Below are 16114 nucleotides of genomic sequence, written 5' to 3'. Positions count from 1 at the left end.
TTATACTTTGGGTCTGTTCTGTATTATAACCTTATCAGGTAACAGCCAGCAGGGACAGAGCTGCTGTCCAGTGGAGGTGTAATTCCAGGCTCATTATTGTAAGGGAGATCAGGACCAGGGCAGCCGTGTGGGCTCTAGCAAAGCAGAGAAGGACAGTTTACCTTAGCACTGTAGAGAACACTGTAACTTATTGCTGCAGCACTAGAATGAGCACAGACCTTGACTGGGGAAAGAAGTTTGCACTGCGAAGTGGACTCGCATCCCTATTTCCTTGGAAACTACGATGTTGAGATGGACTTAGGACACTGAGTCCGGATTTCCCTAATGTGAAGCCCCAGGCCTGGGCTGAGAACTCAGTGACTCTTGTGCTGGGGAGCAGAGGAGGGTGGGGTTGATTCATTCTTGTGTTTCAAATTGCAAAGTTTCTGAGCATCTGTGATTATGCAAAGCCAGGTCTGTCCTCTAGGAAAGTGGTGTCACTCAGACACAGAGCTATTGACACTTCACAGCTGGGAGAAAAGTGGTTTCCTTTGGCTCCCCATCTACTTTTATCTGGGTCTGCTGTCCCAGTCTGTTTTATCAATAGCTAAATTTTATTCTTCATCTCTGGCTGCACCGCTTCAGGCTTGGGTGCCTTGACTGACATGTTTGATTTTGACCTAGTTGTCAGTGATGCATTATTACAGATAAATGATAGGGTGACCTAGCATTTGCATCTGATGCCTTAGTGGTTCCTAGAATTCATGAAACACTAAAGAAAACCATAGTTAGAACTAATGTTAGAAATGAAAATAAAAAAGCGTAAGATTATAATATATGAGTCCTCTGTAGTGATTGGATCCTTTGACCCACCATTACCAGAGAATTCATCCAAGAGAATCACCAGATATGACAGAAGAGAGCCCCAGACAATGCTGTGGTGTTATGTGTAATGCAGAGAGCTAAGACAAAGCAGGACAAAGGGGTTATTATGGGTCCACAGTGAAGAGCTGACACCTCTGGAGGATTTTTATAAAACAACTGTAAGTGAATATCCAAGAAAAGGGTGGAATAATTGTAATAGCCAGCAGGGGTGGGGAAATAGTGTCCCCTGGATGTAATGGGGAATTGCAACCACTTACTCTCAAAAATGTGGGCTGCCTGCACGAGACCACGCCAGTCCACATTCTGGATAATGGAAGGACTCATCGACTGCTGAGGGAAGGAGTTTTCTTTAGGGTGAACCATCTGATAGGCTGCCCATGCCGAAGTCGTTAGTACTACACCTATGTACATACTTGCACTTGAGATATGTATACATGTGTATATACATATATGAATAGGTAATACATATGTATATATACATATTAGATGAACAGGCCATAAATTGTAGAGGGGACACAGTTTGGGGAGGGATAGATACAATGAAAATACATTATATTCATGTATGGAATTCTAAAATAAATAATAAAATTTAAAACATAGCACATCAAATTTTTAAATACTTGTAGAAGCTTTCAAGAAAGGAATATCTGAATACAGTGTCAATTATGACCGAGAGGCTAGACTGTAAGGAATTTTCTTTATTTACATAGTAAGGTGGTGGTTTTTAGCAAACCAGAAGCATGTAGTACAACACTATAGTGCAGTTCCAAAGTAAACAATATTCTTCGGAAGCAAATGTGCAAACAGTCATGGACCAGAGAGCAGACATGTTCTTAGGGAAGGGAAGGTGCCATCTTTGGTCTGTGGGGCTGTTGGCTTGTGTTGCTTGTCTCTGTGTTTCTGGTAAATTAAAGATGATCTTTAATTTTTGATTGGGTGGATTTTGTGCTGAACAGGCTGAGAGAACCTGCCATCTTTTTCAGTTTTATAATTGTTAGCATCTGTTATCATTATTTATAGTTTTATCTTGGGGATCGCCCATTACTTCCAGTAGGAATGACATTTGTTAGGTCGGAATTAGGTAACTTTGACATCAGCTGCTTTGCTCAAGGGTGTGTGACGTCAAGTGTCTTCCTAGATCATTCTCCATCCTATTTTTTTTTGAGACAGGGCCCCTGCTATCCCTGGAGCTGGCTGGTTTGGCTCAATCTGCAGGCTGGGGAACTCCTGGCTTGCTTCATCATGCTGTGTGGCAGGCAGTTTACTTACTGAGCCATTCCCTTTCCCACCCCCAGCCCTTGTTAAAACTTTGTGCGTTTCTGTCTTATCTAGAGTAATTCTGACTTTCCTACAGGAAAGCAATGATGAACTACTATGTACTCTAGAGATGAGAAAGATGTCGTAAATTTCTGAAGTCTTGCTGGAATACATTGAGGTTTATAAACTGCTTTCTTCGGTTTAGAACCGTTTCCAGCTTGCCTATTATGGCCTGCGTGTACCCCATGATAGCTATGAATGTGACCGGACAAAATCAAAACTTAAACATGAAATATTTTTGTGTGTTTTTTAAAATTAATTACTTATTGGTATGAGCATAAGAGTAAGTGTGTGCACTGTGTGGGGGAGGGGGTTAAGCACATACAATCGCACTCCAGTGGAAATCTGAGGACAACTTTGTGGAGTTGATTCTCCTACCTTTGATAAAGGTCCCAGGAGTAGAATGCAGGTCACCACACTAGCGTGGCAAGTGTCTTTACACACAGGTTAAGCATCAACTGCAAAATAGCTTCTAGTAACAGTGTCACCTCACCTGGCTTTCCCTTTTCAGGATCTGGGACGATGTCTGGGGAAGTGCCACCCAACATTAACATCAAGGAGCCTCGATGGGACCAGAGCACGTTTGTCGGTCGAGCTAGTCACTTCTTCACGGTTACTGATCCCAGAAACATCCTTTTAACGAACGAACAGCTAGAGAATGCGAGGAAAGTGGTGCATGATTACAGGTAATGCTGGCGCTGTGAGATACGCAATTACAGGTAACGCCACCAGTGCTGCATGTGTGGTACAAGATTATAGGTACAGAATGAGGCAAGGGGGGGAAGGAAGAAAAGACAGACACACATATAGGAAAGCTGGCATCTGGCGGGGCTGTGCGCAACCCAGAACCTCAGGTGTTTATTAGGTAGAGCACAGAGGAGGGCCTGGCTAGTCTAGGTAGGAGAACTCTGGATAAGCAGGCTGGGGCTGCAAACATCCTGGAGGAGGAAGCTGCAGCTGCTAATCTTTGCACACTCACCACACATCCTTGAACTCATCCTTTGCCATCTCTCCTGAGCCTGGCCCGTGTAAAGATCTGTCTTATAAACTCAGACTCACTTGCAAAGGATAAAAGTCATAGGAATACTTAATATTTACATGGTTGTTTCATCAACAAGTTTCCTCATTTCTAAATAATCTTGGATGTGGGGAGAATTCTATTATGAAGGCTTATTCCCACATCCTTTGTAAGTGGAGAAGGAGGTAGGTCAATTAAAATCCAAATTAGGAGAGTGATTTTTTTTTTTTTTTTTTAATGGCTCACCTTGTGTAGTAATCTGTAACATTTAAAGAATGGATCTGAATCACAGAAGGGTACACTCCCTCTGGAGAGTCTCAGGAGGGTCCTCCTTGTCTCTGGCCTTGGCTTGCAGATGCGTGATTGTGCTTTCTGTCTTCTCTGCTGGCACACAGACACTATTCCTTAGATTTATCGACCACTTATCCAGTAGGACTTCACTTTGGCTAGTTGTGTCTATAGAGCCATATGCTCTTCAGTGTGGACATCAGCTTGGGAGTTAACTCAATGCAGATGGGTTAGAAGACTATTATATAAACAGGCGAGGAAATATTTACAGACTATAATTGAATGAAGACTTCGGTTAGTGAGCATCCGGTTTGGTATCATACCTTAAACACCTAGGAAGGCTGCATTTGCCCAAATGTTGCCAGTGGCAAACAGTAGATACACTCTGGGCAAATCCATAGCTCCACTGAATTTAAATATTTTCTAAATTTCTGACAATGAGTATTTCATTGATGATGCAATATGACAAATTGTGCACTAAGCCCTCTATTTTCACCAAAGGGTCCCTAACCTGTTTGCCAACTACAGGCTTAAAATAAAGCAATAACCTTGAGAGGCATAATGTTGGCCTGAATGGCTAAAAATGGTTCAGAGTTTGCCAAATTCAGATGTCACTTTTAATACATCATTTTAAACGATGAATATCTTCAAGTTGAATACTCCTCGGTAGGCATGGTACTTTCTGTTATTTTCTGAATTATGAATACTTGAGATGAGAGGGTTTGAGGAGTTTGCTGTAGCCAGTTTTGTTCTTGTACTCTAGGTTGTGAGCATGGGTCAGGGATAGAACACATGCTCGGTATGTGTGAGGCTCTGGGTTCAATCCCTAGCACTCAAAACAAATAAATTAAAAAAACAAACAAACAAAAACAATAATTACAACCCACACTCTAACACGCCTGCCAGGTCTCATAGGCATAGTAAAGTCTTAAAAACCATGTAGTTCATAGTCGACGACGCCCGAAAGGGGCAGTTGCTGGGGCAGTTCCTGGACCAATTGTTGTCATCTTCTAGACAAGGAATCATTCCTGCCGGCCTCACGGAAAATGAGCTATGGAGAGCAAAGTATGCGTATGACTCTGCCTTCCATCCTGACACGGGCGAAAAGATGACTCTGATAGGAAGAATGTCGGCTCAGGTCCCGATGAACATGACCATCACGGGCTGCATGATGACCTTCTACCGGTACGTTATAGCCGGGTGCGCACCGTGTGTTAGTCAGTCAATGCGCTATTGCAGTCATTCAAAGGATGTTTTAATATACGTTCTACCGACATAAAATGTCGCAGTGATTATGTTAACAAGAATGATTAGCTCATCCTACAGTGTGTCAGAGCCTGCTGTACCCCATAAATACAGTCAGTAAAAAAATAAAAAGATATAGATCAGGCGAGATGGCACTTGAGCAAAAGGGCTTGCCACCAAGCTGGAACACGTGGTTCGATTCCCGGGAATCACTTAGTGGATGGAGCAAGCAGAATTGTCCTAAGTCGCCCTCTGACCTCCATGTGTGTGCATGCTCATGTGCATACAAAATAAATTAAAATTTTGAATTAAAAACTTTAAAATAAAGTAAAACAGATGACAGTTGGAATTAAGGTGGAGGTGGGCAGAGCAGCTCACCCCTGAAACCACAGCTTTGGGAGGGTAAGACAGGATTTTGAGTGTGCGGCTACCCTGGCGATACAGCTAACACAAGTCTCAAACTAACAAGAACAACAGCAAAAGTAATTACTAAGATAAGATGAGGTAGTGTTGCTTTTACATTAAGAAAGATATCATTTCATCTTTACTTCCACCCTCTTCAGCAGTCTCTAGCATGAGATGTGTAAATAAACACCCATTTTATCTGGGTTCGGAGGCTCAGACCTGGAATCCTAGAACACTGGAGACTCAGGAGCTCAGAAGCCATGAGTTTGACGTCATTCCTGACAAACAAGATAAGATAAAATAATTATGACAATAGTAAATAACAATTCATCTCAAACGTGTGTTTTCCCTCAAATTATGCAAAATAAGGGACCAGAGAAGTGTCTCTGTGACTGAGAGCTCTCACTTGATGCTCTTGCAGAGGACCCTAGCTCAGTTCCTAGTACCACATGGCAGCTCACAACAGTCTGTAATTCCAGTTTCAAGGGATCCAACACCTTCTGGCAGGCACTGGACACACACGGTGCACACACATACATGCAGGCCAAACACTCATACACCTAAGATTAAAAGTAAATAAAGCTTTTTTTTTTAAAGATACAAAATAATACCTTTGTTTAAAAGAAAAGTTGACATTTTCCCTAAATCTGAAGGCTTTAAGAAAATGAGCTACAAAAAAAATAGTCTAGAAAAAATTCTTCTACTCTTTCCCTTTGTAGATGCAGAAGAGTTTAGACAGAGTGAGAGACAAAGATACAGCATCCTCATGCATTAAACCCATAAGAAGAGTCAAGCCTGCTTTGCTTGCAAATAGTTTTATTTTACTCAAGAAAAGAAAGAAATCTTCCATTTATTGTCTACTCTGTGCCAGGCTTTTTATAAATTTTATTTATTTGTGATAGAAGAGGTCCCGGATAGTCTTTTTTTGTCAACTTGACACAGGCTAGCATCATTTGGGAAGGGAGATCAATTGAGAAAAATCTTATCATGAAACTGACCTGTGTGCAAGTCTGTTAGGCATTTTCTTGATGAATAATTGATATGGGAGGGACCAGCTCACAGTGGGCGGGGCCTCCCCTGGGCTGGTGGCCCCAAGTTCTATAAGGAAACAGGCTGAGCAAGCCGTGAGAACAAGCCAGTAAGCAGCACTCCATCATGGCCTCTGCATCAGCTCCTGCCTCCAGGTTCCTGCCCTGACTTCCTTTGATGATGGACTGTGATGTGGAAGTGTCAGCTGAAATCAAATGTTTCCTACCCAAGTGGCTTTTAGTCATGATGTTCACCACAGCAATAGCAACCCAAAGACAGGAGCCTTGTGAAACTGACGATGAAGAAACAGAGTCTCAAGGGAGACGTTCTGCAGGCCCACATCGGCAGCCCAGGCTATCCCCCTGCATAGTGCCTTTCCTTGCTTGTAGTTGATGGTCAACATCTCTTTACATACTGAGGGATGCTCACGGGTGCTAGTGGTATGTGACATCTCTGCTGTGTTTTAGGACCACACCGGCCGTGCTCTTCTGGCAGTGGATAAACCAGTCCTTCAATGCCATTGTCAACTACACCAACAGAAGTGGTGATGCTCCCCTCACTGTGAAGTAAGTCCACGGGGCTGACTTGTCCTCCACGAGCCCCTGCTCCTTACGTAGCAACGCACTGACACACACAACTTGCTCGTGCAACGTCTCTCCTCCTTCCTCTCTGTCTGCTGTTGTCCTGCCTTCTCTGACGTCATTTGTGCTATATGTTATATAATGCTGTCTGTCTTATAACCCAAGCTCAGAACCCTGCAGAATGCCTACCACACAGCCCTCAGCCCTGCCTCTGTTAAATGACTCCCCTCTGGGCTGCATGAGTCAAAGTCACCAGTCGAGAAACAAAATGAAGGGACTTTGCAGTTGCGTGACCTTTCTAGACACTTTGCTTTACAAAGTAACCTCATTTCCAGAGTCCAAAGAAAGCAGTGAGCCTCTGAGTTTGTCTCCTGTTTAAGATGATTGGGTGGGGGGTGGGGACAAGCTGAGATTGATTAAATAAAACTGTAGATGTAACTTGCACAATATTTGGATGAGAAATCATTTTTTTCTGTTTATTTTTGAAAATTGCCTGTGACTCCTAATACTTTGATATCATCAAACGAAGCGAGGGACACTGAAACCTGCCACCCAGTGGTGTTTCTCACAATGAGCAGAACGGCTCGGGCTCAGCTGCACATTAGAGATAAGCTTGGGCTCTTTTTATACAGTGAGATAACATTGTAGGAATGTCACTGCTGCCCTTTGCTTTCTGTGTGGACGTTAATATTTTGAGTAATAATTTTGATTTCTGCAAATGTGCCTCAGACACTTAGCCCAGAGGCTTTCCTCTATCCCTGGTTTTCCACACTTACAGGCTTTCCTACATCCGGGGCTTTCCACACACTCCCAGCTCTCCTCCTTCCTTAACTTCCATGTGTGCCTCATCTGCATGTCTGCTTGTCTGGGGTTGTAGCCCATTTTCAGGGATGTGTTTGCTTTGTCTCTGGATTTTCACACTCCACATGTGTGGAGTGACCCCAGATTTTGCTCTGCAGACTCTTAGTTTTTTATCATTCACTTCTGCCATCCCAGTTTCTTTGGGTCGTATGTTCATGATCCCCAGTGTGTACCCGTCATTTACACAGTATCTTTATTCTTTTCAGTGAGCTGGGAACGGCTTATGTTTCTGCAACAACGGGCGCTGTGGCGACGGCCCTTGGACTCAATGCCTTAACCAAGGTACTTTAGCTTTATTTCCATGGTAAAGCATCTTAACCTGTTCTCACCTGTCACTCTGGGTGCCATTTCTCAGGAGTTCCAGTCACTTGGCTTGCTTGTAGGCATCTTCAGCTGAATATTTTAATTGTATCTTCTAGTGGATTGGGAAAGGGCTGTAACTAGTAACATCATCCAAGACTGGTCTGTTCCCAGCCGGCTCTGAAGATTAACTATTAAATGTCTTTCTCTAAAAAGCCCTTCTGAAGCCAGAATAGGAGTCAGGGGATGTGTCTTGAAGAGGTAGAGCTAGCATCTGAAATTAAAGTTCTGAAACCTGAGGACTCTAAAGTCTGTGTCTGAGATGGATACATTGTCTCTGAATGTCCTTGCTAGAGATACAGAAATACTTTTTTTTTTTTTTTTTTTTTTTTTTTTTTTGGTTTTTCGAGAGAGGGTTTCTCTGTGTAGCCCTGGCTGTCCTGGAACTCACTCTGTAGACCAGGCTGGCCTCGAACTCAGAAATCCGCCTGCCTCTGCCTCCCAAGTGCTGGGATTAAAGGCGTGCGCCACCACCGCCTGGCACAGAAATACTTCTAAGCCAAGAGTTAGAGGGCCTCTTGGCCTGGCTGCTCTATCGAGCTAGGACTGCTGTGTTTTTAGGAAGACATAAGCATTTCCATTCAGTGGTCCAGGAAAAGTAAGGCGCTGCTTTTGGAATTATCTTTTCTACAGCGTGTCTCGCCACTGATAGGCCGTTTTGTTCCCTTCGCTGCTGTAGCTGCTGCTAACTGCATTAACATCCCGCTGATGCGACAAAGGTAAGATGAAATGTGTAGCAGGCAAGGCCTCATGCCTGATGGTAGAGTTTAGAAAGGAAGTGAATTCTGAGCTCTGCTTTGAAATACTCTGGGATGGGGATTGTAAGGGCAAGCCCACTGGGTTCTTACTTACTGAAGTGGGCTGAAAAAAATGCCTAGAGGCTTAGAATGCATAGCCTTCCTATTTCAGAGGTATGTCTCTTGTCTATACCTTCTGCAAAGGGAGAATTCTGTAAGATTGAGATCAGAGAGAAAACCAAATGTTTCTTGAGTTTTCCTTGGAATTTTCTTATGTAGCTTAAGGTGATTTCGGTCTCCTAGAACTGATAGAACTAAAAGGAGAAGGAAGAGTACACATTTTGGATGGATAACAAAAACCAGAGCTAGAACGGGAGTTGGCCTCCCAGTGTTAGGAACCGTAGCTAATGAATATCCAACAGTTGCAATGACTTCAGTGCTTAAGTTCACTCAAAAACACTATGTACTGTATCTATTTCTGATTTAAAAAGTTGTTCAAATCTGTACAGGAGCATAGAAATTAACCTTACCTTTGAGCTAGTATATCCACCCCTCAGATCAGATCATTATTAGAAAGGTACATCCTTGGGGGGGGGGTAGTACTTGTGTTATTTTCCCTTTATGTCTATCACAAGAGGCTTGAACCTGTTCAAGTATTTAAAAATAGGCTTATCAGTGCCAAAAATGACACCTGAGTGGGAAACTGGATGAAGGAGGCACTTGATCTTTCTCAACAGAGTCCTCCTTCAGGATGCTCCCCCAAAGCATCTGTGAACACCTTTATGTGTGTTCTACCCTTCAGGGAACTCAAGGTTGGTATTCCTGTCACTGATGAAAATGGCACTCGCTTGGGAGAATCGACCAAGGCAGCAAAGCAAGCCATCACGCAGGTGGTCATCTCCAGGATCCTCATGGCAGCGCCGGGCATGGGTGAGTGAGCTTGGTGGTCCTGCCTCGTAGTTCATACCAAGCTTTTATGTGTCAGTAAACAGAACAGCAAACACAATTAATTCCCCTTTGTGAAAATTACCTTCTGATGGTGGAGCCAGGAATGACCAACTAAATAAAGTAGGTACTACAAATGGGTCATTCCTTACCCAAATGCTGGGGCTTTCAGAAGTGTCCCAGATTTAGGATTTGTTTGGGTTTTGGAACATTTACACATATATAACAAGCTATCTTGCGGATAAGGCCCAAAATTAAATCTGAAGTTTATTGATGATTCATATACAATCTTGTACATGTGGCCTAAAAATAATTTCATGCAATGTTGATGATGGTTTCATAATATTGTGGGTGTGTGTCCCAACTAATGTGTTGTGTGACTTGAGAGTGGCTCACCGTTTACTTAGGACATCATTTGGTTCTCAACAAGTTTCTGATTTGGAAATATTTCAGAGCTGAGAGCTAAGGGAAGGGGATGGTAGAGATGGCTGCCAGGCAAGGGACTGGGTGGACCTGGTGAATCAGAGGTAGAGAGGGCATCAATGGGGAAGCAGGAAGAGAGGGCATCCCCTGGAGGCAGGAGCTTGCCGTTTGTATGGGAGGCATTCTCCAAAGGCAGGTACAGCTGGAGGATAGAGAAGGTTTTAAGAGACCTCAAAGACTGGAGTCAGCTCCTGGGGCCAACCCTGTGGTTGGGTACTGGGGCATTGCAAGCTCTGAGCGACAGAGGACCATGCATAGTTTTGAACATGGTAGTCATGTGAACGTGGGTGCTAAAGGGGTGCTGCAGGGGTGAGTGGAGACTGTTCGGGAGGCTGTCTCAGCACCACAGGCAGCAAGCAACCGTCATGCTGAGAACAGCTTTTAGAAAATGTGCGCCTGACCACTGCTCTGGTATTTATATGGTGTGGGGTCAGCATGCACTGAGAGAACATCTGTGTCATATTAAGACCCTTTGAGAATCTCCTGTCTACCCCGTGGGCTGCTCAGAGGGCCTAGAGAAGGTTCTAGACACTTAGAATCACATGGCCTGGGAGCGACAGCATTCTCTGCAGGAAAAACAAAGGAAGAAAGCTAGGAGTTAATGTGCTTGAACGTCTTCTCCTGAGCTCAGGCTACACAGCACTTGGCTATTAGGAGATGCTCTCACATGAAGTGTCTGTCAGCTGCTGCCTGGTTTGCATGCTGCTATTTTGACTGCTGTCACATGATGCGCTGAGCCGGCTAGTTTGAATGAGCAACAAGAGTTGAAGAAAAGTGAAGGAAGTAAAGCTGAGGAGGTTTTGCAGTTGACCCTGTGTGTATGCAGCTCAGCATCCAAAAAGCCAGCCGATCTTCACAAAGGAAAAGACTTGTGGATTGAACACACTCGGGCTTTCTTGTTATCCCTCAATGATACAATGTAACTATTTGCACATCATTTATGTTAAACTGTGTGCTGCAAGTCACCTAGTGATGACCCCAGCTGTGAAGGCTGAGTATCTATGCACTTTGTGCCTATAAGGAGTCCTGGATCCAGTCCGCTGTAGATACTGAGAAACAAGCAATATTGCAATTCAGCTAACTAGGGGAAATCGCCCTTGTCTAACCAAACAGAAGAACCCCTCTGTACTCTAGTGGGATGCCAGTATGGTCTGTGAAGGTATCTAGGAAACTACAGTCCTGCAACATACAGAGACTCCATTGAGTCCAAGACCAGAGTGCTTGGCACTGCCAAAAAGAAGGCTGTGAGCCCCCAGCACATCTCTGGAGCCCTGATTTCCAGACTGAAAACAGCATTGTGCCTCAGCTTTCACTTGCATTTGCTTTGGTTTTAATCTTTCCCATTTTTTGAGATGCCCTCCTCCTGGAGTCAGCCAGCTCAGCACCCGTGCTTCTAGAAGTGTGGTTGTTTTCCATACTGTTTTATCCCCATAGAAGACTCAGTCTCCCTGTGCCATTGGCATCTGTGAGAGTCACAGGCGTGCTGAAATAGTCAACATGTTGTTAGACTGATAAAGACTCTGAGCTAATGAACTGGTGCCGCCTCCCACAGTACAGGTTAATGTAATGGTCCCTGTTTCACAAATGGGAAAACAGAAAACTGAGCCTCTTAGAAATTGGGTAAGTGTTCCAGGACCCCCAGCAGGCAAGGTACCTCAAATGGCCTGAGCAGTCTTCATGTGAGCCAAAGCAGGCAGGACCCTTCCAGCTGCCTTCCCTGCATGGTAGACACACAAGGAAAATGACATTTATTTTGCTAACAAAGAAGAAAAAACATTCCTGGTGTCTAGTATTATGAATTTAAGGCAAAAGTATTTATTTTTATGTATGTGCATATTGTATGTATGCTGCGTGCATGCAGCCATGTGTATAAAGACTAAAGATTCCCGGACCTAAAGTTACAGACAATTTGTGAGTGGCTGGGTGTGCTGGGTGTGGGTGGGTGCTGGGAACCAAACCAGGTCCTCTCTGAGAGCTGCACACATCTTAACCACGTAGCCATCTCTAAGCCCCCATTTCCTACCTTATTATTATTTCCATTGGATAAATCAGTGAGGCATGCTGGGATAATTCAACTTGCATCTGATGTATAAAACAATCAGTAGGCCTAAATTTAATCATTTAAGATTGCTCCAGTAGATTTCATTCTGCCAGTGTAAAACTAGATTAAAAGGGACCCGGCCCTCTATCATAGGGTTTTGGGAAACTCAGCTGAAAACAGGCAATAGTAGGTGGAGATTTAAGTGGCCCTGTCTTTATTACAGCCATCCCTCCATTTATCATGAACACCTTGGAGAAGAAAGCCTTTTTGAAGGTAAGGCGAGTTCTTCTGCTGTTGTTTTGTGAGTCCTTTTCTTTCTTTTCTTTTCTTTCCTCTTCTTTTCTCTTCTCTTCTCTTCTATGTTCATTTGTTTGTTTATTGTTTGTTTTTTGAGACAGGGTTTTTCTACATAGTCCTGGCTGTCCTGGAACTCATTATGTAGACCAGGCTAACTTTGAACTCACAGAGATTTACCTACGACTGCCTCCCCAGTGCTGGGATCAAAAGTGTGCACCACCACACCCAGCTATGAGTTCTTTTCGATACTCTTCAGACTTTCTACTGAGTGGTTTGAGTGACTCTGAATTCCTCTCACTTACTTAGTGGGCCAAGGTTACCTGATGTGGCTGGTGAGAAATTAAGCCAGGCTTGAGTTGGAGCAGCCTCAGCAAGACTGAGGCTATGACAAGTTTACTGAGTGCAACCAGATGTTTTATATCCTTATCAGAAACAGAATACAGTGACAATTGCCAGGATCGATACAGTTGTAGTTGCCAGGATACAATGGCCCTTGCAAGCTACAGAGAGTACACAAGATTAATGCCTGAAGTGCCCTGTCCATCTTCCATGCTTCCTTGACTTCTAAGGGAACATACGGAGAAACACAACATTTCATTGTCTGAAGGCACACAGTGCCCCAGGAGCTAGGGACTCTACCCTGAAAAACCTGTGGCGCATGCCTCTTGAGGCAGCTAAGCCAGACCAACTTTGTGGTTTTCTACAATTTTTCTTTTAAAAGTTACAAAGTTGCTTCCAAGTGATAGCTGGAAGGTTAGTTTCCCTTGGAAAGTTACAAAGTTGCTTCTGAGAACGTGTCTCCACTCTGCTGTGGTGAGACTGTCCACCTGGTCACCTGCTCCATGCCCAGCTGGGTAAAATTGGGAAGATGACCAGGATTTTGGAATGTGCGAAGTTACACTGGAAATGGAAAGATCTGGAGAGGTAGCTTCATGGATCATTGAATTTAGTATTTCTCTTTGGTAGTCACATCTAAAAGTTTATTAATCTGCTGACGGTTTGCCCTGAAGGCCTGGAAATATTACACTAGGACATGTTCTTCTTCTTTATGCCCTCCAAATCGTGTTTTAGAGGTTCAAGGATTAGCCCAGCTGGGACGGCTCTTTTGTATCCTGCTTTGTATGGAGATATACTCAGGAGCAGAGGTCCTGGTCCTCCGTGGAGGGGTGGGTGATCACAGCAGCTCCCTTGGGGTAGACCATTTGAGTCTTAAAAGCAGAACTGTGAAAACAAGGGAGTGCTGTGCATAAAAGTTCAGAAAAGGGATGCTGCCTCAGACCAAGTGCTTCTGGATGAGATCATTATGTATATTCATAGGTACATGTACTCCATTTGGGTACCTAGGAAAAGGAAGTCCAAATGATGGATGGACACTTCATAATCACTTTCTCTGTATAAGCCAAGAAAACATGCTGTGAAGAGACAGTATGAGCACCTCACTGGGCTCCTGTAAGGGAAAGGAACTCTCACCCGTGCTCCCAGAACCTCTGGGGGCGTGGAAAATTAAAACCCCCAAGCTATACTCTCTGAAACATCAAGGCTCTGTCACTCTAGCATGGCAATATACAATAGTGCCAGAATCACTGCGTACTAACAAAATGTCTCTTCATTCTTAGAGCACTGTCAGAAGAAATCCTCCTGCTTCTCCAGAAAGCCATAGCCAGGAGGCTGCTGGTGGCCTTAGCCTCAAGTTAACAAAAAGGCAAAAGCAATAGCTCATACTTGAGCAGTGAGCCTGTCAGCAAGGCAGTGGGTCCCTCCAGGTCTCAGTTACCTAGGGTCACTCACAGTCCAGAAATACTAAATGGAAAATTCCACAAACCAGCAATGCATATGGTTTAAATACTGAACCTTTCTGAATGGTCTTTTGCATCCCGTCTAGAATGTAAATCAGCCTCTTGTACAGAATGTCCGTGCTGTTCACGTTATCTGCCTGTTAGGCACTCGGCAGCCACCTCTCTGTTCATGTCACCTGCCATAGTTCCTTAGTTCTTGCTTCTGAGTATCCCTTAATTATTCAGTAATGGCCCCAAAGGGCAGGTAAAGATCCTGGCAGTTTCATTATACTATTTTGTAATAATTCTTATTCTTGGGACTAATAATTGTGTAATTAGCTACTGCCAATATTGTTGTTACTAACTCTATCTCTGACTTATGTTAGATGTGGTCATTGGAAACCATGTATAAGCAGAAACATGGTACGTGCTTGGCTTGACACTATCCAAGGTTCCAGGCAACCACTTGGGGGCTTGGGTAAGGGGAGTTGACATCTAGAACAAAATGACATTGTGTCCTCTCTTGATATTTAGCCTACTTCAATAAATTATTATTTTGAAGATACATGAAAAGATTTTACTAAAGTCTTTCTAGTACAAAGTTTAAGAATGGTTCTCTTTGATAGTTTATATTAAGTGACATAAAACTTCTATCTATAAACTACCCAAATGATGGCATCATATGCAGTTTTCTCATCAGAAATTTCCATGGCTTTTAAATAATCTAAAAACAAATCCATATTCTCTCCTCTGTCCATCTCTGCTTGATGTCCAGGAACAGATTCAGACTCTGAAGAAATGGTGTGGTGAGGGAGCCTCCTGACCACACAGCAGACATGGAGTCAATGTCCTGAGCTGTTCTCTGCCAGCTCTCAATCTGGGAAGGCACCAGATCTTCATCATCCGCACTGAGGATGTACATTGACCCAATCAGCCTTTTAGCTCACTTGGTCCTGTCTTAAGGCATTGACGCAGATAAGTTTGAAAATGACAGAGAATAGAGAACATATTTAAGTATCCCATCCTGCCAAGGGCAAGTGATACTAGCTTTTAAAAGCAAAGCTAGGCCTGGAGACATGGCTTAGTGGTTAAGACTGCTTTTGCCAAGGATGGATGGATAGATAGATAGATAGATAGATAGATAGATAGATAGATAGATAGATAGGCTAGATTTCTTGACTATTGTTATCTCTGTTCATAAAAGTAACAGTTTTTGCAAGGAAAGCATAGTCAATGCTAGTCTGATCTGCTGGTCATGGTCATCAAGATTTTGTATCGCTGTGAAAAGTTTGCAGGCTGCCTTCAATAGCAGAATCACTCTGTGTAAGCTTTCCTGGAATCACCCCACACCAGTTAGCAGTAAACACCTATGCTTCAGTTATATAGGGTCACCCACAGTCCAAACATATTAAGCGGGAGACTCCACAAACAGATCATGCATAATGCACAGCTTGACGGTGACATAGAAGCTGAGAATCTTATCATTTTAGGAAGGACATTATTCAGTCTGACTCCAGCCAAGGACACAGAGCATGCTGGCTGCCAGTGTTTATCTGATATCATGGCTCAGAATTGCATCCATTCATAAGAAAGTTTGCATCTTTTTCATGGAGAACAAATGGCCATGGGGGGGATACTGAGACATGAAGTCAGTTCTTTGGTATTCTAATTCACTCATGCCTTTGAACTCCTGGGGTCTCAGTGTTGAAATGGTTACCATGGTAACTCTAATCTTAACCATGGCAGGCATTGGACAGAAGATCAAGTTAGTCTTATTGCACATTTTTCTGGCTGTAATAGATGAAGTTCCTAGATGTATATATCCTGACAATTTTTTTTTCTTGCCTCAAATTTATTTGTAAAAACAG

The 16114-nt window shown here is 43.4% G+C and overlaps 1 protein-coding gene across 5 annotated transcripts in view; it reads left to right on the top strand.

The window, feature by feature from the left end:
- Sfxn1 (sideroflexin 1) overlaps positions 1 to 16114 on the top strand; it is a 35312-nt gene that overhangs the window by 10729 nt on the left and 8469 nt on the right. For all 5 annotated transcript variants that reach the window (XR_013112051.1, XM_034511070.2, XM_076939009.1 and 2 more), the window contains exons 2-8: positions 2693 to 2867; positions 4502 to 4672; positions 6634 to 6732; positions 7815 to 7890; positions 8602 to 8687; positions 9508 to 9635; positions 12398 to 12447. Coding sequence is in view for 4 of the 5 variants with exons in the window: in XM_076939008.1 (XP_076795123.1) it covers positions 2693 to 2867; positions 4502 to 4672; positions 6634 to 6732; positions 7815 to 7890; positions 8602 to 8687; positions 9508 to 9635; positions 12398 to 12447 (785 nt within the window). In the remaining variant the exon portion in view is untranslated. The remainder of the gene's footprint in view (positions 1 to 2692; positions 2868 to 4501; positions 4673 to 6633; positions 6733 to 7814; positions 7891 to 8601; positions 8688 to 9507; positions 9636 to 12397; positions 12448 to 16114) is intronic.

The sequence above is a fragment of the Arvicanthis niloticus genome, chromosome 8 (assembly GCF_011762505.2).
Source record: "Arvicanthis niloticus isolate mArvNil1 chromosome 8, mArvNil1.pat.X, whole genome shotgun sequence".
Classification (NCBI taxonomy): Eukaryota; Metazoa; Chordata; class Mammalia; order Rodentia; family Muridae; genus Arvicanthis; species Arvicanthis niloticus.
This window is presented reverse-complemented; position numbering and strand designations above follow the sequence as displayed.